General features: G+C 46.7%; 1 protein-coding gene and 1 long non-coding RNA gene across 4 annotated transcripts; one reads left to right on the forward strand and one right to left on the reverse strand.

The window, feature by feature from the left end:
• Positions 1–6: 6 nt before the first annotated feature.
• Positions 7–3,079, reverse strand: LOC122175001. The gene is made up of 3 exons (XR_006177291.1): positions 2,865–3,079; positions 1,236–1,409; positions 7–306 (listed from the first exon to the last, which is right to left on the reverse strand). It is a non-coding gene; the product is annotated as an uncharacterized LOC122175001 (long non-coding RNA).
• Positions 3,080–8,440: 5,361 nt separating this feature from the next.
• LOC122175006 lies at positions 8,441–25,335 on the forward strand. Of its 3 annotated transcripts, XR_006177292.1 has the most exons (7): positions 8,441–8,763; positions 18,360–18,830; positions 20,805–20,945; positions 21,408–21,476; positions 22,019–22,109; positions 22,397–23,186; positions 23,441–25,335. XR_006177292.1 is itself a non-coding variant. In XM_042862375.1 (6 exons), the coding sequence occupies exons 1-6, from the start codon at positions 8,709–8,711 to the stop codon at positions 22,602–22,604; spliced, it is 1,035 nt and encodes a 344-aa protein (XP_042718309.1). In that variant the 5' UTR covers positions 8,441–8,708; the 3' UTR covers positions 22,605–25,335. The 3 variants fall into 3 exon arrangements, 2 of the variants coding, with proteins under 2 accessions (XP_042718309.1, XP_042718310.1); XM_042862375.1 differs by having other exon boundaries at positions 22,397–25,335; XM_042862376.1 differs by having other exon boundaries at positions 18,363–18,830; positions 22,397–25,335.
• The last annotated feature ends 130 nt before the right edge of the window (positions 25,336–25,465 follow it).

Here is a 25,465-nt window from a genome sequence, read left to right on the forward strand (position 1 = left end):
GATGACGAAGCCGTCCGCCCGCAGGTCCATCAGCTCCGTCTTGAGCCTCTCCGCCTTCCGCAGGGACACCGTGTAGTAGCACCAGGCCACCACCGCGGCGATGAACAGGATGAGACCCAGCGTGACGGCCCCCAGCATGGGCCTCAACTCCTTGGATGGCTTCTGCTTCACCGGTGTGAAGTTTCTGGTCCAATAGATTTCTTTGTCCTGTTCTTTTTTAATTTTGTCATGTTTTTCTTTGCGGTGCGTAATCTGACTTTCCATGAGCCCTTGGTTAAGAACCTTGCTGCTTAATTTTTTCTATTCCTGTTGAAGGAAGAGCCACAATACTGTGTGAAGGTGTTCCCTGTCTCCTTTCCAAACTTCTTCACTCACATCTGCTGTGTTAGTTTACAAAACAGAGGATTATGACCAGTGAAAAAAAGGAACTAACACTAACAGCCCTAGATTCTTGTGGATCTCCAAGCCCTGTGGCTCCAGCTCACTGTGCTCTGTGCTGGCACAGCCTGCTCACTGAGTTTTTTTGGAGTGGGATGATGCCAGAATTCCCATGACCATCACCTGGCCGCGACCGTATTGCATCCTGTTGCATCCAGCCCGGAGAACAGGGCTGGGGAGAAGGGCTGCTACTCGGGGATTGGGGCTGCACAGCACAATTTGATCAAAATTTTTGTGTTTTTATATGGAATGTTTGCTCTGCCAGGTTTTCCCATCTGTGTATAGAGAATGCAGAGCGCTCCTGTCACACAGCAACCCATCTCATTCCACCTGGGGAAAAGGATATTTCCCTTCATCCAATCCACCATTTCTTGTCCTTATTAAAGTCCTGTAACTCCCAGGGCACATATCTTACACCAAGCCAGAGTCCATGCTGCAAAAGGGGTGGAAGATATGTAAGCACAGAGTTTGTGATTAGGGTGTTAGACTAGAATTGTTGCCAGACCAGGTCTATGTTAAAGCCAAAAACCTTAGTTTGTCGAGAAATGCACAGTAATGCCACACACAGCTCAGCTGTATCAAGAGCTGCCAAGATCCCAGCATCTGAAAAAGCATCCAGTGGCAGGCAGCAAAAATGGCAGAAGATGGAGCAGATGACACAAGTCTGGGGATTTGTGCGGTCTGATGCACCCTTAGGATCTCACATTCGCAGGAGCAGTGCGTACAGAGGGGAAGAAGAAAGAAATCCATCTTGCTTAGCACAGCATTCCCCAGCAATATATGTCAGGAATATTTACCCGCACCACTGTGACATCAGTAACTAAATATATGGAGATGATTAGCTGCCCAGGGAGCCATCAGAAATACCAGAGGTCACTGTGTTTGATATTGATCACAGCAGCCTCCCTGTCACCAAAAGGAGACACTGGGATATTTTTCCAGCAAGTTGTCAGGGTGAGCAATGCTTGGACCTGAAAAAGAGCCAGAAAGGATAAAAGCATCATGGGCAAATATTGCTGTTGTGGAACCCATCCTTTGGCAAGGGACTGCAGAGAATAAGAAAAAGAAAGGTCGTAGTGCCCCGAAGAGGTGGCAGCCTGTCGGTGTGGGACGGGGGCAGTTTGGGTGCAGGTTGGGTTACACGCGCACTAGGGCGCACTGCCAGGGCTCGGGGCTGGCAGCAGCCCTGGGATTGGCCCCGCTCCCAGCTCAGCTCTGGTTGTTTCCAGCGAAACCACGGTGTATTTGAAAAACAAGCTCCTTGCTTTGAAGATGTTTTTGTGTACTCAGCTCTGAGTTGCCGCCCTTGAGTTTTCTTCTTCCTCCTTCCTTCCTCTTTTGCCCTCCCAACCTGCCTGCTAGCTGGGATTTCTCTAAGACAAACTGCCGCTTTTCAGAGAGAAAAAGACAAAGGGGAAAAGGGATTTTAGGACTTTCTCCTTTTTTTCTATTTCCTCCCCTCCCCTCGCCCCACCTCACCTCGCCTCTCTCCTCTGCTCTCCTTCTCACAGCTTCTTCTCTTCCCTTTTCTCTTGTTCCCTTTTTTTCCCTTCCCTGTACTCCTCGAGGAGCCAAACCCAGTACACAGATACGGTGGGGGGGCAGAGTGGACCGTGGGCATACTTGTGCTTCATTTGGGCTGGTTTACTGGCTGCTGCCACATCAGCCATTCTGCTGTCCTCCACAAGGAGCCCAGAGGATACGAGCAGCCCTTAATGTGTGCAGATTAAATATTGACATAGCTGCCACCCTTGCATGCAGAAACTGAGACGGGACTTTAGACCCTTTTAAACAGGAGCTAAAGGGCATCAGGGGATGAAGCACACAACACACAGGGGAAAGAAAGCCACACACTTTGGTGCACCCCCACACCTCTGCCCCTTGCAATACTGCTGAGCACTTGGCGTGCCTGGCATGAGTTTGCCCGGTCTCAGCCCATGTCCCGCCATGTGATACCTGAACCTGGGCTTTCAGGCTTCACAGTGCAGGGAAGGAGCCTTCAGCTGTGTTTGCCTGTTCCTGGTGCAGGGGGAGAGAACCTCCTGACATGAAATAATCCCATATTTAACTAAAGGGAATGTTTATTATGTGAACAATCCATTTATGAAGGATTATAAAGACACCACAGCATTGCTGTCAGGCACTTGCAGGCAGAGTATACGGCACATTCTGACCAGAAGAGCCATAGGTAGCTAGCTGTAAGTCACACTCATAAACAAACCATTGCTCTATTAGCTCTGCAAGAACAAATTATTCACCAGCCCCACTTCAGCTGCTCGAAGTGGGACTTTTATACACCAAACACACCCCAAGCAGAACGCAGTTCTCATCAGTTTCCACCTTCCAGCCCGGCACATGCGGAATGCTTCCCGTGCTGGAATTTAGGGCTGCCCGTTCACGTTTGACCCCGCTCCCTGTGCGCTTACTTGCTGCGAGAGAAGAGGTTCCGCTGTCGCCGCAGGCGGAGAAGGGGAGCGAGGGAAGGACAGCTTTATCGCACAGCTTAGCTACGAAGCCAGCAGGACTTAGCGCGAAGGGACCGGCCGTGGACGCAGGCATTGCCAGGGGCTGCGGGAGGTCTGTGCACGGGGAATGGGCGCTGATGTCCCTGCGCTGCCTACTGCACTGAGAGCTGATAGCTCGTCTCACTGTGATCGCTGCTGGCTCGTGGCTTTGCAAACACCCCCCCCCTAGAGCCAGGCGAGTCCAGATCACGTCTGGAGCAGAAATATTTCCCAGGGTTTTCTGTTCCTCTGAGCCCCTCACCTGCGGGAATGGAGCAGTGTGCGGCACAGTCGTTCAGCTCTCACTGAAACAAACCCCTCGTTCCCCATCCGGCAGAAAGAAAATGCAGAAATAATCTCCTTGCCCAGCGCAGAGCTCTCTGCTTTAAGCGGTGTCTGAGCCCAGCATTCCTCTGCATCCTTGGGGAGCAGCTCCATCTGCCGAGCCAGCCCGAGCTGGGAGCCGCAGGGATCTCCTCCAGAACGGTCCTTGCCGGGGCAGTCCCGGGTGCGAGGAAATACTGGGAGCTCTGGAGGTGTCCGATGGGGAAGGGAAGTGTGCCCAGCCACTCCGAGAAGGTAGGTGCGCTGAGCTGGCACCAGGTGGAGGAATAAGCCAGGAGCTGGCTCTAGTCTGGATTTCCCACCATCCAGACCGAGGCTCTATGGAGGTTCTGTTTGGAAGGGAAGCCTTGCCTGCTCTCCTTGAAGCAAAACAGCTTGTAGGCTCTCACTTCTGGTTGCTATTTTCTTGTAACAATGAGCCAGAGATCAAATGTTCCATACAGTCATAGAACAGAATCATAGAATCACAGAATAAGTTGAGTTAGTAGGGACTATTGAAGGTCATCTGGACCAATTCCCCCACAAGGAGGAAGGATGCCTACAGCTCCATCAGGTGCTCAGAGCCCCTCTAGCCTGACCTTAGAATCACAGAATCACAAGGTTGGAACCGACCTGCAAGATCATCTAGTCCAACCACCCTCCCATTCCCAGTACCACAAGCTACTAAACCATATCTCTTAGCTCCTCATCCAGGCGCCTCTTGAACACTGCCAGGGATGGTGACTTCACCACCTCCCTGGGCATTCCAGTGCCTGACCACCCTTTGAGAGAAAAAGTTTCTCCTAATGTACAACCTAAACCTCCTCTGGCCATTTCCTCGGGTCCTACTATTTGCCTGGGAGAAGAGGCCAGACCCTTTTTCATCACAACCTCCCTTCAGGAAGTTGTACAGTGCACTGAGGTCTCCCCTGAGCCTCCTCTTGTCCAGACTGAACAATCCCAGCTCCCTCAGCCGCTCCTCGTAAGACTTGTGCTCCAGACCCCTCACCAGTTTCGTTGCCCTTCTCTGGACATGCTCCAGGACCTCAATGTCTTTCTTGTAGTGAGGGGCCCAAAACTGAACACAGTACTCGAGGTGCGGCCTCACCAGTGCTGAGTACAGGGGGACGATTACCGCCCTGCTCCTGCTGGCCACACTATTTCTAATGCAGGCCAGGATGCCGTTGGCCCTCTTGGCCACCTGGGCACACTGTCTCCAGTAATAGGTATCCACCATTTGTGTGGGCAACCTGTTCTGGTGCCTCACCACCTTGATCATAAAAGCCTTTTTTCTTACATCCAGCCTAATTCTCCCCTTTTTTAGTTTGAAACCATTTCCTCTTGTTTTGCTACAGCAGACACTGCTAAAGGGCCTGTCCCCACCTCTCTTACAGCCCCCATTAGACACAGACAGGCCGCCCTCAGGTCTCGCTCAGCCTCCTCTTCCCCAGGCTGCACAGCCCCAGCTCTCAGCCCGTCCTCACAGGGAGCTGCTCCATCCTGACCATTCGTGTGGCCCTCCTCTGGACGCTCTCCAGCAGGCCCCCGTCTCTGCTGTGCTGAGCACTCCAGCTGTGGACGCAGCGCTCCAGGTGCGGTGTCACAGCGCAGAGCAGAGGGGCAGGATCCCCTCCCTCGCCCCGCTGGCCGCGCTGCTTCGGCTGCAGCCCAGGATCCGGCCGGCTGCCTGGGCCGCAGGGCACACTGCTGGCTCACGCCCGGCTGCCATCCACCGGCACCCCCAGGTCCTTTCCGGCAGGGCCGTGCTCTGTCCCTACGACCCCCGGCTCGTACTGGCAGCGGGGGTTGCCACGACCCGGGTGCGACGCCTCGCGCTTGGATGTGTTGAGCCTCAGGAGGTTCCCCTGGGCGCACCGCTCAGCCTGGCCAGGTTTCTCTGGACGGCATCCCGTCCCTCGGCCGTGTCGACTGCACCGCACGGCTGGGTGTCATCCGCAAACTGCTCAGGGTGCGCTCCGTCCCACTGCCGTGTCACTCGTGATGACGCTGAAGGGCAGCAGTCCCAGAGCTGAACCCTGAGGGACAGCACTTGTCACTGATCTCTAACTGCACATGGATCCATTGACAACCACTCTTTGGGTACAACCTTATGGGAAAGTATCTTCTGCCTTCTGCGTTCTTAGAGACCCGGGATTTTTGTGGTGGATTTTTCCCATACATAAGACACCAAAAACTTCCCAGTGATCAAAAGCTTCACAGCAGAGACAACCATGATATCCAGCTCCCTTGGTTTGCTTTGATAATCAGAGAATCATAGTATGCCTCAGGTTGCAAAGGACCTCAAATAATCTAGTTCCACCCCCAAAACATTTATCCAACCTCAATCACAGCAATGAAAGCCCATCTTCGAAGTGACTGTAGATGGAGAGATGGATCATGTTTAGCACCAGGCAACAGACCAAGGGATGTGATAGGGGCACTGCCACAAAGCTTTGCCTGATCACATGCAAGAGACTTCCCTGAAACCGATCATTCACTGATTAACATTACCATGCAAAATGAAGAGGAAAATGCAACACACTCAACAAACTGAGGATGGACCCATGAACAAGGCTGATCCAGGGGATGCAGGTCAGCAAGGACAAATCAGACATTGAAATGATGTGACTGGGAGCCAGCAATTATGGAACTATCCTTCTCTTCATGGGAACTATCCTTCACTGCGTGGGAGACACCACAGCTTGAAAGTCTTTTGCTCCCTCCTAGGGAAGCTTAGGAAAAGCCATGGAAATATTATGGAAGAGACTAAGCTGTGCTGTCAGCCAGTCAGTGCACTGTGGAAGAATGGGCTCTTTCAGAGAGAATTCTGTATGTGAGTTCTTCCTTACATGTATAAGAAATAAGGCCAAAGAGGTGTCTGGTTTTGTAACAGGGTGTGTGCTTTTAAAATGCACTGGAGCAGAATGATGATGTTCTCCACATGAGAGATAAGAAAGATCTGCTATCTGGAGACCCAAAGATCTCAGTGGCTGATGTTAAGCTGCTTTGTTTCAGTACTTTTAGGCTGACAATTTTCCTGCATGGTAAATGCCATGGTGTTCTGGGCTAGACTCTCCTCCACCCAGCACTGGTGGGGACAGGCTGAATATCCTGTACCTCACTATTGCCAGATGGAATGGACTTGCCTCTGGTTGTAGTGCTAATTTGCTCCTGTGGGTGGAGCACATATCCACCATGTGCCCTGAAGGAGGATGGGGACAGCAAGGGGAAGTTCCCACTTACTTCAGTGTCTCTTGATGACAGCCAGAATTGATGGCATCAGACCTAGGGAAGGTGAGCTGAGCTACAAGAAAAGTTACGAAGGAAGTGAGCAAAGGAAGTGAGCATGGCTTACCAGCAGGTGGGAGAGGTCATTAGAAGCAAGATAACTCTCACAGAGCTGAAATCCCACCCTGATGAAAAAAAAGATAGAGCGACTCACCCATGCCATCAAGGAAATGTAAATGCAAAAAAAAAAAAATGAAGTGAAGTAAAGGTGATGTAAAGGTGCTGATGGAGGTGGGCATGGGCAACACTTCCCTCAAACCACCAGTGTGGAGGCAGCAAAAGCACAACAACATTTTGGTCACACATTAGAGCAGTGGTGAGGTCCCCGTCCCTGGAGGTGTTCAAGAGATGTGTGGACATGAAACTAAAGGACATGATTAGTGATGGAACTCAGTAGGTCATGAAGATGGTTGGACTTGATGACCTTGGTCTTTTCCAAGACCCAGATAACTGTTGTTCTATGGTCTGAGAAGTTTGCAGGGGTGATCTGAGACACCAGCAGCACTGGACTAAAATTTGAGATGAAAATGGAAGGAAAATTTTAATCCTCATTATTGTTATTTCTCAGTTTTCCATCAACAGCCACTCTGAGTCCTCACCAGATTCAGTCCAGGGGACTGATCCAGCATGGTCATAATATGTTAAAGTGCCACGTCAGGGCAAGAGAAGGACGCCTTCCTGGCATGGCTCGGAAAAGGCTTTCTGGGTGTTGAAAAACAATAGTGATTCAGTGGACTGGGAGAACAGAAAGTGTGGTAATGCACTGGAATGGACTGCCCAGAGAGGTGGTAGAGTCACTGTCCCTGGAGGTGTTCAAGAAACATGGAGATGTCACACTGAGGGATGTGGTTAGTGGGCATGCTGGGAATGGGCTGACAGGTGGACTAGATGATCTTAGAGGTCTTTTCCAACCTTAATAATTCTATGATTCTATGAACTGCAGGATTAGGTAGATCAGAGACAGCCTTTCTGATACTGGGCACAACACAGCCTCTCCATGTCCCCATTTTCTTCATGTAAAATGGACCAAAGATCCAGGAGGAGAAAAGCAGGTGAAGTACTGGTTCCTTGGGAAGGAATAATAGCATGATTAGCTGTGGAAGACCACAGCAACCTCTGCACCAGAATATTCATGGAAACATTCTTCACCTGCCTGCAGTGCACTTCCATTCCGGAGAAGGAAAACAAGGTCCTCCCTCTGCTCTTCTGCAGAAGGGCCTCTCCCAGTGAATACAACAGAGCATTCACATTTTATACCTTAGAATGTGAAAAAAAAATTAATGTATGTGCTTTTAAAAATTAACACACCAGTGTTCAGTACAATGTGGTGCGTTGCCCAGGGAAGTTCTGCAACTGCAGTTCTGCAGCATTTTCTGTGAGTGCAGCACGATGGTCAGGAGCAGCTCCACTGGGAACTGCTGGTCTTATGGGCAGAGCGGGGAGATTCGATGCTGATTCCACCCAGCACGGGAGCCAAAAGGAGAAATGGGTGTCTTTGTACAAGAGGCACCTCTGCAGTTAATGATGGGTGCAGAGGGAAACCGCTCCAGCGAGCAGGTGGGACAGGGAATCGCAGCGAGAAGGGGGCTGGTAGAGAGTATCTCTCTGACAAAGTCATTCTTCAGGCCTCCCCGGCTGCTGTTTCACCCAGCTGCTGCTGCTGCTCGGAGAGCAACGTGGGGCTTTCCCGCAGCGCAGAGCTCAAATTGACGCACGCAAAAAACCATCCCTGAAGAGCCGACGACCCCGTGACAGCGCCCGCCCCAGCCGAGCCCAAGGTTTGGGCATCCCACGCCCCTCCACACTTTGTCTTCTCTTCCCGGGCGAGCCTTGCATCCTGCTCGGGCCCAGCCCCGCGGGGCAGCCCGCCAGGCTCCTTAGCATGCGGCTCCTGTTGCCGAGGAGCAGCGAGAAGCCGCGGTCGGCGGCTGCTCCGCGTCGGTGCGGCGTGCCCTCCAGCCCGGCTCGCCATAGGATTTCTCGTACGGGATAACGCCCAGCGGGACCGCGTCCCACCGACGCTTCGCTGATAAGCCTGCTGCCAAGGCTCCAGCGCTAGGACAAAAGAGGAGATTTCTCCTCCTGGCAGGCTTTTTCTGCCTTGAATGACAGAGAGGGCTCCCGAGGCTCCTTACCCGCCCGAGTTGGGACACAATGGAGCTTTTCAGGCTGAGTCTGAGTTGCATTTGCCTCCTGCCTTGGCTTGAGGGTAAGTTTCTCTTCCTTCGGGGTAGCCAGAAAAGGGAGAAGTGAAGCACCTCCCGGAGCTTAACCCAGTTTCCTGCTGAAATGCTTTGCCTGCAAAGCTCTAAGCCCACCGGCTGTAAAAGAAGTGCCTGCAGGTGCACTTCAAATTTAAAGTAGGGTTAAACACAGGTGCTCAAGGAGACTGCTCATGCAGGGCACTGCAGCAGCATCATATTGGCCACTTTTAACAGCCAGTCAGGCAAACTGCGGGTGAATTAATCCCTGGGTGCTGGTTTTCCTGTCCTGTCCTGGTGTCAGACAGTGGAAAAGGGGACAGGACCCTGCGGTGCTGGTCCTGCTGCACGGTGGTCAGTGGGCAGCAGAATGTGCTGAGGACCCCGTGCCACTCAGCATGGCACAGATCATGCTGTGCTCCAGTGGGTGACTGCCTACTGCCAAGGTCGCTGAAATACGGCATCCTGCAGGGAGGTATTGGGAGCCAAGCAGCCTGGGGTTTGGGGAGAGGAGGGAAGAAGGAGCCTTGGCAAGCAGCATCCTGCAGAGCAGAGAGATGTATCTCAGGAACAAGCCCTCCAGCTGGCCCACCTGTCATGGACAGCAGGCAGCAAAGTCCCAGAAATAATAAATAATTCTGTTTTTATTTTGTTGTTCTGCCTGAGGATGCAGGTTATTGAAAATTCTTCACTGAAATAATCTCTGAAGTGTTTCAGGGCTCATTCAGCCCATGAATGCAAGGACAAAAGACCTGTGGTTTTACAAGCTGCAAGCTCGGAGATTTTCAGGCTCCCTAGACAACAATTTTGTCTCTGCAGCTGGGATTTTTATTCCCTAAAGACAAACTTCAGATTCCCCAGTGATTTTTTGCACCCTAAACCCTCACTTAAAGTAAATCCAGCAAATCCTGTCTCTCCTTTTTAAGTCTTAGATGAATGCATGCTTTTTGTTGTGCCAGTGAGCAGTGAAATCAGGGTAGGAGCAGGAGATGCTGGGATGTCGGGACTGCAGGAAGGCTGTAGGGATCTTGTCTTTCTCTTTGCTCCAGCAGAGATCTTGCCCAGTGCTGGGAGACAGTGGTGCTTTTCTGCTGTCACACAACAGGAGCTCCACAGATGTTTGATTGGTAAATTGAGGAGGATCACAGGATGTTTTCCTCCAAATTTCTGTTCTTTTCCAGTGAAATGCATTTGATGTAATCGTGTGATCAGTTGCTGCATTTCAGCTAAACCACTGACAAAACCACAGGGATTTTGCAACAATTGAATACATCTCTCCAGTGTCTGGGAATGCCCAAAACAAGCTCAGAGGGCAGAGAGCAAACGTTCTCTGGCGTGACCTGCAGTCTATCCCACCTACAGCTGCAGTCCTAAGGCACTAAGCAGGACAGAGGTTCTTGCTCTTGGCAGACTTCAGAGGGTTCATTTTCCTGCTGGAAAATGGGAATCCTGGAATTGCCTAAGCTGCTGGTAGCTTTGGAAACTCCCTGCCATCCGTTGGGGAGCTGAAGTGTCTTCCTGCAAAGTGAAGTCTCACAGCTCCCCTGCAGAGCACTATCCTGTGCTTGTGAGATCAGACAGAAAGCTGCAAACAGAAAACTGCTGAAATAATGCCGCATTTCACACTGATGCCTTCAAGGGAGCTGAGAGCAATGGCTGCACAGGTGTTTCAACACAACAACCCCTGGGAACTCCTCTCCCCAGCTTGCGCTGCTGGTGGCTCCAATTCCACTGGTTCCTTTAAGCGTCATCTGTGGAAGGGGCATAAAGGCCAATGGAATCCAGTACTTCTCCTCCCCAAACATTTTTCCAACCTCCAACTGTTTTCTGCTCAGGGGATTTCCTCAACCCAGTGTGTTTAACTGTTCATTGGCTACCAGATTCCTCTCCATGCACCTGCATGGAATCTCTCTTATGGCAAGAATGCTGTGTGCATAGAGCCATCTCCTCCTCAATGCTGTTAGCCTTCCTCTTCTGCCTCCAGTTCCACTTGGGGCTGTTTCCTGGACAGTCAGCCCCACACATTCTTTCTGACCTTCCTGGATTACAAAGATTACAAAGATTACAAAGATCTCCTCCATATCTCCCTCCATGGATTGGATTTCCCCACATACATCAGCTTTTTGGCCTCACTGACCTCTGCTTCCCATCAATTACCCATGTGTGTTTCCACACAAAAACTTTCCCTTTATTTCTATGACTGCTCTGGTGTCTTAGATACTCAGCCAAAAGTAGACCTTATACCAGTAGGAAGAGTTATGAAGACTTGTTGGTCAAACAAAAATAAGGTTTTTCTTAAGAAAACTGCAACAATAAGGAAAAAACACAGGGCAGTGTTGTTGCTAGAAGCAACAGCTGAAAACAAGTCTTGGAGTACTGTGTTGCTGGAAAGTAATCTGAGTGCAGAACATGAAGTATTTGCAATCAAGTGCTTGCCCTGACAAGCAATTTGCCAGCTAATTACTGGCAATATCAGTAGGCTTTGTTGACTTTTCTATAAAAATGACATGACTTATGAGAGCTAATCTGTTGTCTGAAGTGATGGAAATAGTGCACCATAAACCCAGAGTTGCCAGGTAGCTGCTCACTCAGCTCCAGGTCTGCCTTTGCCCCATTTTACAAAAAAAAAGTGAATGTAAGTCTACAGAATAGTGATCTCAGATTTAAATGACAGAGATTTCCAAAAGTGCCCCATGCCCAAAAAAAGTCCGATGAATCAAAGGACAGAAGTTCTCAAAGTTCTCTTTAGAGCTGTCACCATAAGACAAGCAGGAGAGAATGTGTGGGAAAAACAATAGCAAAAATGAAATCAGCGTACATGATGATCTAATAACAACTGCACACTTCAGTTACCTGGCTTGGCAATTGGGCAACACGAACATCTGAATCCTGCATGGAAGTTGCAGTCCCCTACCCTCAAAAAGGCGGTAATTTGTGTCGATCTGCATTCTGCAGGAGAAATACATGTCCTGAACCACCCTGCAAGTTCTGTACTGGTTTCTAAGAGACCACTCAGGAGCAGCACTCTTGTGGGGAGGGACTTTTTATAAGGGCATGTCGTGACAAGATGAGGGGAAATGGCCTTAAATTGGAACAGATGGTAGGAAGAAATTCTTTACCGTGAGGGTGGTGAGACACTGGAACAGATTGTCCAGTGATGTTCTGGATGCCCCCTCCATGGAGGCACTCAAGGCCAGGCTACAGGAGGCTGTGAGCAACCTGGTCTAGTGAGAGGTATCCCTGCCTATAGAAGGGGGTAGGAGCTAGGTGATCTTAAAGGTCCCTTTCAACCCAAACCATTCTATGATTCTGTGATTTGCCTCTTGTTAGTAGAGGCCCTGGAGTGGAGGATAGATCCAGAAAGTAACTGGAAGTCAGGTTGGCGGATTTTCAAATTGCCATATGACAGTTTGTTGAGGGCATAGATCACAGTTACAGTGAATGGGATGGTTTTTCTCAGCCACAACACTTTGTGGCTGAGAACAACACTTTTTGCCTGTTTTAAAGCAAAACAGGCCCTCCTTTGGGAGCACCTAGCTCTGCCCTACTTACTTGGAAAACAGTCTTTTGACTGTTCAGTCCCCTGTTTATACTCCAATTTTCAGGAGTTCCCAAAGAAAAAAAGGTCATGCTGTAAGTTTATCAGCCTACCAAGCTCTTGGGCCAGACCTTAGCTCATGCCTTGCTGACTGCTGTGGGTCAGGCCTTCAACTATGTAAACATGCAGGCTTTCAGTGGGGCTATAAGGATTTGATCAACCTCCAGATTTAAGCCAGTTATCCCAGTCTTTCCTATACAAAAACCCCACTGCCAAAAAGGAGGCATTTATAAAGACTGGACACCTTTGGATCAACGTGATGGCCAACACCATGGCTGTCACTGCATCAAAGTTTCCTGCTTTTGACTGAATGCATCCAGGTCATCTGCTTCATCATATCTCTCTTATGACAACCAGTTATTTTTAATTTCCTCATCCCACAACCCTGGGCTGGTCTCCTGCATTGGTGGGATTTTGTAAAAAGGAGCTATTTCTGGGCAGCATCCAAGTCTGCTCCTGCTCACTAGTTTATGTTTGTCCGTAACTGACAGCACCTCAAGCTGCTTACTCCAGTTAAATTAAAAGCAATGCTCCTATGAGTGATCTCACACGGCTATGTTTTGTGCCAGGATACATCTGCAGGGGAACCTTCCAACCTTAACTGGAGCTTCCCTCTGTTTTGCCACAGTATCTTCTCATTTCTATCAAGTCCTGACCACCAGTAGGAGATGGAAACAACACAGGAACAGCTTCCTCCTGTTCAGAAAAGACATTAGGCTGTGCTTTTGCTCATGGCAGGATATGATAGCTTCAGGCATCTCAGCAAATTGCTGCTGTTGCTATGATTAAATCCATGAAAGTCTCTTCAGTCTTCATCCACCAACTTTCTGGACTGCTTGGTTTTGCAGATGTGCTACAATGAGTCAGCAGGAATGTCTGAATTTAAGATTAGTTCTGAAATTGAATTCCAGTCAAGGATCTGGATAGAAAAGGGTGGTAGCTGTGCATTACCAGTGTCAGACACTAGAACAGGTACTAGTAATGAGGTTAGATACTGTGCTTGCACGAAGGGAGAGGATTACATGTCAGTATGGGATAGGGACTGGTATTGTCCTCATAACCACAATGGTGTTTGAGAACCTAAAGTTGTCCTTCTTTGCATTCTTTGGTTATTTTCCCTTCTTCTGGGCTGGGACCCTTTCTGATAGGAGGCGGAAGCTCTTACAGAAGTGTTTTGAGTTAGGACAGAGACAGAAAATGCTGGCAGAGCAAATTTAGAGGATGGGATTCTTCTAAACCCTTATCCTCCCAATGCTCCAGCACCATGGAGGTGTCCTAATCCTGGGAGAGATGATATTCAGGGTGAGTTAAGCAAGGAGGCAAACATTGGTAAGATATACAAGACCAATGTGGGCCAGCCTGTGCTGCTGAATGCTCCATAGCAATGTGACTTTATGCAGTTGTGGACATTAGAGCCAGACTCACCTGAGCAGGTAATGCTCTGGCTTGCCCCACTGTTGCCCAGGCTGTGGCACTGCTGCTGCAATGTTCCCAGGCTGCAGTGCATGTATAAATGCTGCGCTCAGTATGGGTAGAAGCAGCAGCCTGAAAACATTTCTCTGAGCTGCTTGCTTGGGTGACTTGGGACAACCCACTGCTGTGGTGGTACCCATGAAGACATGGGAGCTCTCCTGAGTGGTGGGGGATTCACACGAAGCAACCTTTACAGCAGGTGCTGCGGCCACACAGATGGCTGCCTGCCTTCCAGGACAGGTAGAAGCAGGAGAAGGTGGATTCCTCACTGTGACTTCACAGTCATTTCCTCCTCAGAAAAAAACCAGCAACTTGGCAAGAGAAATCAAGCTAACTGAGGCATGTTGTAAGAGTTAGGATCCTGACTGGGGAGAGCAGAAGAAGTTCATGTGGGTTCTATATTTCCCAGTTCCTTGCTCACATGCAGCGTTTTGGAAATCTGCACTCACTCTGATCTCTGACTTATCCTCTGCTTCTGCAGATCTGCAAAAGGGAGAGACCAACCCCAAACAATGTCCTAAATGGCTTTGATCAAACACTGCTAAGAAAGAGTAGACACTTTCCCAGCAACACTGGGGCTACATTAACCAAGGCTCTCCTGAAAGCATTACCTTAATTAGGAACATTGCATGGATTTTGCTGCTGGTCCTGTAAGGAGCAGCATGTCCCAAGAGTGGTTATGTCACAGAGAGGCAGGGGACTGCATTGGCTGGTTTTTCTTTCTTGTGACCAGACGGAGTGGCAGTGTCATAGGATGAACAAGCTGGCATTGATTGCTAGAAATTGTTTGTTTTGTTCCTAAAAATATAAAGAGGCCAAAATGTTCAAGCATGAGCAGATCAAAGCAGGCATCTATTCCAGTTCCATGGATAAGGCTGGCATTTTCCATAGGGGCTGAGCTCACATCCTCAAGGTGTAAGCTGGATACCACGGTCTGCATACTCCAGGTTAACATCTAACATGTTAGGACAGATGGCCTTTTTTGCAGGTCTGCAGGGACTCACAGTTTTGGTGGAAAAAAAATCATTTTCTTACTGACTTAGGAGTCTCAGTGACTGATATGTATCCCAAGGTAAACGTATTTCTGTTCTCCTGTGCATTGCTTATGACCTGTGGGGTCAAAATGACTGTTGCCATTTACCTTCAGCTCACCATCAGTGAACTCCTTTAGATATCAGTGTCAACCTCAGGAAAGCAATAATGTACTGTTGGCTGATGGTGAACCCAAACAATGTACACAGGCTCTCATCTTGATAGGGATCACATGAATCAAAGAATCACCTTGTTTGGAAAAAAACTTTCAAGTTCATAAAGTCCAGCAGGGTTACATGGAAAGTTTGCTTTTGTAAAGCCAGCTTTACAAGATCCATATCATGAGAAACAACACCATCAGTAGGGAAGATGCTCAGACCACATACATTACTGAGGAAATGTAAAAATCTCAAAGAAAGCACACTGGTTGCAGTGATGAGCTTCCCTAGCTTTCATGTATTTCCTTGGCAGACAGGCTGCCTTGGATATTTAGCAGAATGAGTCTCTGAAAACTGAAATGTGCATAAATCTGAGCTGGTAGAAAAAAGCAGCTCGAAAGGGCAAGAGCCTGGTAGGTAATATGGGGTAGTACAGTGATGTCCTAGGGAGGAATGTACACTGCCAAAGACTGTACACAGGGAAAAAAGATAAATCTGAGCAAATGACAGGCACACTGAACAGAACAGAATACAACATTTTTAAAACCTGAAAGGGCTGTGTAAACTGTTCCTTAAAGCAGCCTCAGCACCAAAAGAGAGGGTTATGGCAATTATGTCAGAACATAATTGTTGGACAGCACAGGTCACTGGATTTGATTTTGGCATCAGATAAATCAGGAGAAACAACAAACAGAATTTGTGGTCAGGCAGACAAGTATGAGAAAAGCCAATACAGATCTTGTAATGGGATCACTAACATCAGTGATGGCATCGGTGGCTCAGAAATGGTGAGCTGATCTGGACCTTGCACTTGTATTTGCAAAAGGCTTAGAGAAAGATTCTTCTGCTAAGGACCTCAAAAACTCAGCTCTTACAGAGTAATGAGAGATTTCACCCACAGTCTGGTAACTGGTTAAAGGCAAGGAACAAAGAGGCAGAATAAGTTGACAACGATCACAGCAGAGTGAGGTATCTGCAGGCTCTGACAAAGATCAGTGGCACAGAGATCTTGGGAAATGGGGTGAATAATGAAGTAATAAATTTTGCTGATGGCACAAAATTACTCAGAATAAGCTAAAGTGAGGCTGGAGCAGCAGAAGGAGCTGATGATACTGATTGAGCAATAAAATGGTTATTGAACATTAGCGTGGAAAAACACGGTGTAATGCACATGGGAAAAATAATTTTAATCATAGACACCCAGAAATGCTCTCTTTGCTAGCTCACACAGCTTGGGAAGAAAGCACTGGAGAGCTTGCAGATATCTCTCTTGCATGTTCTCTTTACTTGCCTGATATTTACTCTCTTTCCCTACAAGCAAATGCTGAGTGTTGGAGACAGGATGAGGTGCCCAGAAAATGTTTTATCTGACCCATTAGGTTCTGACATTCCCTGTTACGTTTTTATGTAGCTCTCAGTTCATCACTTCTGAAATTAATTTCTCTCAATTAAAATGAAGCGAAGTGTTTCTGAGAATCCTGCATTTCAGCTCCTTAAAATAAACAGATGGGTGGAGGAGGAGTGGGGAGGGGATTGTATTCATCCCTTTGGATTTTCTAAAGATTAGGGGAGATTAACTGAGACATTTTGGAAAATGAGACATTTCTCCTGCCATTGGAAGCTAGCAGTAACGTGTCTCTGAGGCAGAAATTCAAGCCTAAGGCGCACCGAACGTTTTTATCCAGCCCTCACTGAGAAATAAAGAGGACTGGACTCAGGTGGTACCATTTGTGGTACCCACAAATGTAATTGCCATTTAGGAACCTGCTCTTGGCATCTTGGAACCTGCCTGGATTGGTGACTATCTCAGGACCACAAATCTCTATTTGCCAGCATGGACACATCCAGCTTTCTCCCAGAGCAGGTGCAGGAGCTGTGCCGCGATTTCTGCCTGCCTCTCCCCATGCATTCAGACCTGACCAAACAGCTCAAGGCTGTTTTTGATTTAGCAGCCTACAGACACTATTAATCTAGCAGACCCCTAGAATTTCCTGAAAGAAAACATGAAAGTTCTTTTAAGCTATTGTTCCTACTCTTGGTATTGTGTACCAGCTCCTGTTTACACTGTCATTATTTTTTCTTCAAGTACTGAGCCAAATACATGCTGCCAAAGAAAAGCATTGTTCCTTGACTTGTGAGGGGAAATTCTGCAGCAATAGATGTTTAGATAAATATTGGTCTTCTTGTCTATTACCATTTTTCAGTCTCCTCTTTATACTCAATAGTGTATGTATGTTGACAGGATTTTAAATCTGTGATTCCTGGGGAAGCATTAAAAATGTCACTGCAGAAGCTGAAAGTTACTACTTGTTAAGTACAATTAAGCCTGAAATATCTTTGAGAATGTGGAACCTGAACCACTTCTTTCTATCCCTCAATCTGCAATTTAGGCACAAAACACAAAACAGGAAGGAGCTACATCTGTGTCAGCAACATATGGTTTTGCATTTAACATTTTGCTCAGGATGTTCACAGGCCACACCTGCAGATTTTGTACTGAAAGTAGGTATAATTGTCCAGCTAACAGGATGATATCCATCCCAACTCACCAGAAATGCTGAGACCCATTGCTACTAACTGCAAAAAGCAACTATAGAAATTGTTTCAAATGGCATGCCTGCTGTGGGACAGCAGCAACATCTCTTACAGAGGGACCCTTAAAAATGGTAAATTCATGTCTGGGGAGTGCAGACCAATGCCAGCTGTACTAAATTCAAGTTTAGTTTGATATTTGTTCTGAGTTGTGTCAGCCAAGTACCTGCAGACTTCTAACAGGGTATGGTTTTATCCTAGTGTTCCTGTAATCGCACAAGAAGACAATGGAACGATAGCCTAAGTGGCCTAATTGGCCCCAAATTGATAGCATTCAGGGATTCAAGGGTTTCAATTTCTCTTTTTTATATGAAAAAATTGAATTAGAAAGGGGTAAAAAAAATCCAAACCATCTAATTATTTTGGAGGAAGAGAAAGATGGGTACCTTTTTCAAGCTATAATCAGTTCAAATACAAATTAATTATGTAGAGACAGATATTTCATGAAAGAACATTTCCCAAGGACAGTGCGCTTTTTTCCCGTTAGTTATATAGGAATTAGATACACAGCACTGTCATTGTTTTCTTCCCTCCAGTATTGCTCCTCACTTTTTGTGCACTCTGAATTTTAAAGAAATGTCATTCTGAGGAATCAAGAGGCCAGGTGAAAGGTATGAAAGGTTATGTAGCCAAGCCCTCCCAGGAAAGGTCTGGTGGGTTATATCTCCCTTCTGCAGGGCTTTTACAGTGTTTGGTGATGTGTTTGCCTTGGAGATGTAGCATATTAAACCGTGCTCTGGTTGTACTGCAGTAGCAGAGGGACAAGGCTTCCTCATCAGAAACATCCGTCTGGAAAAATGCATCCATGTGTCCCATCGCGAGGCTGACGGCATCGGCCTGGCTGAGTGCGTGCCACACTCCCAGCAGCAGTGGTGGAGCTGGGACCCAGCCAGCAGGACCATCACCAGCCTGCAGACCAAGCAGTGCTTGTCAGCCCACAAGACACGGGAGTATGGCCTGGCCAAGATGGAGCCCTGCAGGAACGGGGAACACCAAGTGTGGGCCTGCAGCAAGAAGGGGCACTTGACTCTGCAAAGCTTGGGCTTCCACCTCAGCACCAAGGATGGAGGCCACAAGGTCTTTGTGTCAAGGGAGAAGGACAAATTCAGCAGGTGGAAGACTTTGGAGGATGAAACCGTCTGTGCTGCTGCCCAGAGAGCTGCTTCGAGACCTGCTGAACCAATGCGACGAGTTGTAGACACACGGGTGTGGATATATGAAAGTAAGATGAGGTAGAGTTAGAAACAGCTAACGGCTAACTTTGGGCATCATTCGAGTCACCTAACGCCAGGCTTTCATCCTTCATTCTAATCCATGGTCACATCAGCCTCGTCTGCAGACATACCAACCCACAGTCAGCCCTGCTGCTTTCTGGGAGCTGCTGCTCATTGCTTCCAAAAGCACACAATGCCTTGCAGGACGAGGCCTCTGAACAGCAGCTGCCACACTGGTGATGGCCAGAAGACAGGCATTTTGGAAATTTTGCCTGAATCAGTGAAGAATAGCTGGACACAGCCATTGCACCCAGCTGTGGCTGCCATCATTTCTCAGATGGCTCGTGAAGCCCACTGCAGGCCACTATAATTGTTTAATAAGAGTTTGATTCCCCATTTCCTTTAATTCACCTGCAAAGGAGGGTGTTTCCAGGTCTTCTTTTGTGCAGTTGTGTCCAGAATCGAGACTCAGTTCCTCCTCTCCCCTCCCTTCTTCCACTCCAGGGACTAAAATGCAGACAGTGTTTGTAATTACTTTTCTGTGTTTGTTCACTGTAGGTGACAAGATTCCCAGTCTTGCTCAAGGGAAATTAGTTCCCTCATAGGAAGGTTTTTTGGCCTCAGAGAGATTTTCAGTGTTGCAGAAATGAATAAAGAAAAATATGATTTTTTTGTGTGTGTAAGCAAATGGATTAAGAGTATAAGCTTATGACGCAAAGAAGTTATATCTAATTGGAAACAGAAGAAAATATGAGAGCTTTTACAGCTGTCATGTAGACAAGATAGTCTTTTAACTGAGGTTTTTAAAAAGCCTACTAGAAAGTCAACGTAATTATCACAGAGCAGTAGTCACAAGCATTAATGTTTGCTTAGAATGAAGGTAAATACAGCAAATAAAAATTAAATACTATAATAGGCAAGCTAAATATAGGCCAGGACATGCGTAGGACATTTAAGATATGGGAAAAAGGCATGTGAAAAAGCATTTGCATTCCCTGAGGCAATGTTCCTGGCAGTCCAGGGCTGCCTCAGAGCCAGGCTCCCCAAATAAGGCTGCAAGGGTAAACACAGGACAGGCTTTAAATCAGGTTGCACTAGTGTGCCCTGTGCAAACTGACAGTTCTCTTACCACCCCACGGCAGACCTGGCTTTTTTGCCACATGGATCAGAGCAGGAGAGCAGCTTGCTCCCGAAAGATTTTTCACAACCTCCCCCCTGGCAGTAGCTGCTATCCCACACTACCTCTGCTGTAAGCCTGTCAGGGCAAAAAATGCTGTTGAGATTTCAGCCAGTTTGCTGCCTCAGACAGCTTGCTGACGTATAGAAACACCTGCCTTTGGTCAGAACTTATCCTCTGCAGTTCTTCAGTGTCCTGCTCTGGTTACTGCAAGAGGTAGTGTCTAGAAAACACTGTGAAAGCCCACCTGATACATAAGCTTTTCCCCCTTCATTCGCACACCAACAAAATCTAGATCAAAGCAGGGCACTCTAGTTTCTTCAGAAGACAGTCTGCTAGCCATGACCTTCTTTTCATTCAGCCTAAAATCATGTTTATCTTACTCAATCACGAGAGATAAAGCTTTCCACCCTTTTGAGCCCATTCCTTCATCTGCTGTGTTAGTATTACCTGTAACACTTAGCTATGGTTCAGCTTGCTTCCTCCTCACAACCCTTTAACTTCCGGTGTTCATACGTACTTTCTAGACTAATTACCTTACTCTGCACCAGAAAATAAACTCTGTTCCAGCTCTAGATTCAGTCTTTAGAAATTCATTTACTCTTTGAAACCCAAGAGAACTGAAGGCCTATGTTATACTGCAAGAGGTGACTACTATTGCACTGCATCCCATTTGCCTTGCAGGGTTAGGACTAACATGGCAGGGCAGGGTTCCCTTCCTTTGCTGGGCACTGAATGTATTCAGATTTCTGTACAAAAAGTGAATTACAATCACATGTATCTTTGCTTTATTTCCTTTCTGAAGGTAAAACCATCGATTCATCAAAGACTGATGCCATGCAGAGGGAATCTTCTGTGGGCTTCACTGACCCATCTCTGGTGAATAAATTGAACAGCACGGTGGTTCCTGTGAAGACTAAACAGGCATACCTCCCAGAACACGAGGGTGAGCACTTTCCTCTTCTGAATGCATATACAAGAACAGCAGGAGGAGAAGTGTGGGCAGCATCCAGCAATTACTCAAGTTGGTTTTTTTTTCTCAATAGTGCTAAGAACCTTGGTACTTCTGAAGAACTTCTATATACATTCCTGAGAGATTCAAGACTGTACTCTCACAAGACACGCTGAGATGTTTGCCTTGACAAGTGGTTCAGTGTACGGCCATAACCTTAGTCTGAAGGCACAGCCATAGGATGTGCTAGGAGCAAAGACATCTGTGATTGGGTACATCTATCAAACCATCTCCTCCAACAATTGGAGCGAGACACAGGGAAACACTGAGGAACAAGCCTTTTATCCCTTTCTAGCTCCATACAAGTGGCTACAGTTCAGCTCAGGAAGAAACCAGAGCTTCCTTTGGTCCAACAATGGAAACCATTAATCTGTGTCTTTCTGCTTCTTTCTCCAGATGTGCTGTACAATCACTCTAAAAAGCATCATGGAAATCGAGGGAAAACCACTGGGGCTAGGCTTGCAGGTAGGTCCAGAGATCAGCACAGGACAGAGAACAGCTAGATAGAGGCTCATCAGTGCCACTGACTTTCTTATCCGCTGCAGTTACATGATGCTGCATCCTGGATGATTAGTAAGGAACAACAACCCCAGAAAAGCTCCCCTGAAAGATCAAGCCAATCTCCCCAGGCCTAGAAATAAGTGAAAACATGCAGATACTTTGTCCCGTGTGAGAATACTTTGTTCAGCATAAGAAATTCAAATATGCACTAACATGAGTGCCTTTCCTCAGCCTTTTTTTATTTTATGTCAGAGTGCTGCAGAACAGGGAAGAATCAACGGCAGTCATCTTCCAGGCAAGAAATAAAATCTTTCTATTGCCAACTTCAACAGAGGGATACTGTGCAACTTAATGCAGCTGTATGGCTTTGATGTTATAAAAAAAAAGCAGTTTTTCTGTTACCTGCTAGTTTGGAGAGATATTTGATGTGTTTTTGCAGCAACACTGGCTATTGCATAAGAATGGGGATAAGCATCGCATGATTGTTTCCTATTACTTCCTCCCAGGCACCAACTGGAAGACAGCAATGCTAGTTCTCAGCCCCTTGGCATTCATACTGGGATTAATAATACTGACACTCAATGTTCATTACAACAAGTAAGTTAGATTATGTTTTCTTTCAGTCTGTTACCCCTGTTTTGCATTTCAGAATGTGGCTGTGCTCACCCATGATGTCACTGATGATTTCTCCTCTCTACTATTCTCTTTCCCACTCACCATCCCATGCAAATACTGCTGTTGGCTATCTCTTCCCTATACATACAGTATAATCCTTGAAGGCTGTTAAGGGAATTTGGGCATCATGGTTGCTGATTCAGTTTACATGCAAAGGCAACAAAGTGATAGGCAGATGCAATTACATACCCTTGCCTCTTTTACCCCAGGAAGAAGAAAATCCTCTCTGCTCTGAAGAACCCCCCAGCCAGCAGCAGCAGAGCTGACTTACAGGAGACGTCTCCCTTACGACGATGCCCCCAGCCATACCTCCCACCATCTCGTTCCCCTTCCTTGCGGCATGGAGAGATATTCATTGAGTGGAAAGATGGAACCATCACTCCTCTTTTCGATAACGCCAACTATCAGGTGGACTAGCACCAAAATAACACAGCTGCTGTTTCATTGCTTGTTACTCTTCACCATTCTCACCAAGAAGTGAACCTCCTTCCAGGCATTACCATTTTGTTTGGGGGATGTAAGAGCTGGTGTTTTTTTTTCCCCTTTTTCTTTAAACACAGAAATCACCCTATGCAGCACAAGGTTGAAGCAAGCAGAGCAGACTTTTGTTTAGGCACCCAATGCCTAAATGCTTGGCTTTTCTAGTTAACAAAGCCCAAATACAGCAAAATGAAGCTGGCATCTTGCCAACTTCAACCATCTATTGTCCTGAACTTCTAGTTACTGAGCATATGAGAAAGTAAATCCTTGGAGACAAAGTATAATGCAAGCTCTGGTGATCTTTAAATACTTTTTAATTTTAACTAGCTGCCAACAGTCACAGAAGGCTGTTGATTACTTTGTCAGTGTGTGAACTTAACTAATAAGCACTGTCTTCAGGACTCAAAGATGAGCCTCCTCTATCTGCCAAAATACTCCCCCCACTAAGTTAACACAGCAAATCATTTTTCAAAGTTAAAAAACTGCACTCCATTCCTCTGCATCACTGCAAGAGTCCTGGTGAGTATCTGTCTCTCAAAACATTTATGTGCTTAAAATCTACTGAACCTCATTATAGTACACATCCTCTTCCTTTACGTAGAATGACAAGTTAATGGTGCTGCTTGTTGGGGATATTATCTGGCCATTTTATACCAGTTTCAGTCTGATTTTCTGTAGTCACATGGAATAGTCAATGAATAGATATACTGCTCCCACTTTGAGCAGGAATAGTTTTTGTTGTTAGTGTTTCATGGTTTTTTTTTTTTTTCTAGAAAGGAGACACTCTTCAGCTTCTGCACTTCTTGCACAATTATCTGTGACCTGTCATGCTCAATTCTGATCTTTACTCAGTCAAACTTGCAATGTCTTAGCGTGTTCCTGATATTCATGAGTTTATGCCTTCCTTCTTGCTGATCTTGTAACATTGTAAACTGTAATCACAGCTATAAATCAGGAAATATCTGGAGAAATACTAACACCAGCACATTACAGATATGAGCCTGCATCACTATATTTGTTCAGTAGTGCAAAAGAAACTTACCTTAACATTTCTCACTTTTTCCTAAGTGAAGATACGCAATTTCAGTGGAGCTTTGACTTCACAAAATCACAGAATGCTGAGGTTGGCAGGACCTCCAGCTCCTCCTGGTCCAACCAGGACAAGTGGGGACACTCAGAAAAGGTTGGCCAGAACCACATCCAGGCAGCTGCTGAAGATCTCCAAGGAGGAGATTCTACGACCTCTGTGGGCAACGTGTGCTAATGCTCTGTCACTCAAACAGCACAGAAGTGTTTCTCGATGCTCAGACAGAGCTTTTTGTGTTTCAGTTTGTGCCTGTTGCCTTTCATCCTAGCACTGGGTACAACAGAAAAAAAAGCCTGACTCCATCCCCTTCGCCTGCACCCTTGCAGTTCTCTACAGTTTGATTTCATTTAATCTATGGCAGATAGAAGTTCTCCAAGAAATTCGCCTCTGACACAGACCTCCAGCCTGGTGAAAAGTTAACTGCTATATTATTGAGAGCTTGGCTGGTCTCAAAAAAAAACCAAACCAAACCAAAACCAAAACAACGCAGCAGTTCAGGATATAAACTGACAAACATTGGTTGTAAGTGTCTTCCCCAGGCAGATTATTCTCTATTTTTTTACTGGAGCATTTCCCAGATGCTTCTTGGGAAAATAGTTCTAGACATGGGCAAAGAAAGAACACTTTTCTCCACCGGTAACCAAAAAACACAAACAATATTCAGAATTACATTTTGACTTCTCAATACTACCCTTTAAAACAAATCCAAAGACTTTGTGTACACTTTTAGGTCAAATTTCCAAATGTGTAAGCATCCTTTTACACACAAAAATTATGAGAATACATTCTGTACACACATTGCTCAAAACGCCCACAAGAATGCCTCACCACTTACCACGTTTACATACCTTTTAACTTTTTCTTTGCTCAATTAAGTTGCTTGAAATTCTGCCTATAGAGCACCCCGTCTTACAGTGCACAGCACTTGCTAACCTCCAAAATACTGGTGCACTTAGGGAGCTATGCACAGAGCAATGCCATTAAAACACATACATGGAGTTCAACAAGTGCTGTGCTTCCCAGAGGAGCAAACATTCACTACTGCTGAATGGGCAGAACATATGACTTGTTAAAGATGCTCTGTAATTCATACTTAACATGCAAATCTTTCCCATAAACATGAAGGCAATCACACAACTGTTTGCATAGTACTGATTAGATGGCAGCTTAAACAATAATGTAAAAAAATAATGCTGTGAAATTGCACAGGCATCTGACTGTTTTCTACCCTTCCCCCTTGCTAGTTATCTTCCGGATACTTCTCACTTGCTTAGATTATATGCTGGAGACCAAATTTTCCCAGATACGGGCAGGGGAGCTGAAAAATGTGGCATTTCATCATGAGAGGTCTCACATTTTCAGTTGTCCACCAGGAAAGACTCTGAAACAGCTGATGGGTTTGGGTTGGGGACGGACCAGGTGACACTGGAGAGATGTCTTCCACCCTCTGCTTCCATCCATTAGCTGAGCAACACGCAGAGCAGTTGCACAAACCTGAGCGCTGTTCACTTTCTGCCATCACCTGAATGTAATGCTTTTACAGTGTTAACAGTTGAAATAAAACTTACCTGTGAAGTGGAATAACGCTAGATTTTATTTGTTTTTATACCTATGCAAAAAAACCTGCACTTTGAGAATACTTTTGTAAATCAATCCATGGGAAGGTAACAGTGATAAACATGACATTACTGCCACAGGTGCCAAAGGATGA

This window comes from Lagopus leucura, unplaced genomic scaffold, assembly GCF_019238085.1.
Source record: "Lagopus leucura isolate 7727_CA_CO unplaced genomic scaffold, USGS_WTPT01 Super-Scaffold_650, whole genome shotgun sequence".
In the NCBI taxonomy this organism is placed as follows: Eukaryota; Metazoa; Chordata; class Aves; order Galliformes; family Phasianidae; genus Lagopus; species Lagopus leucura.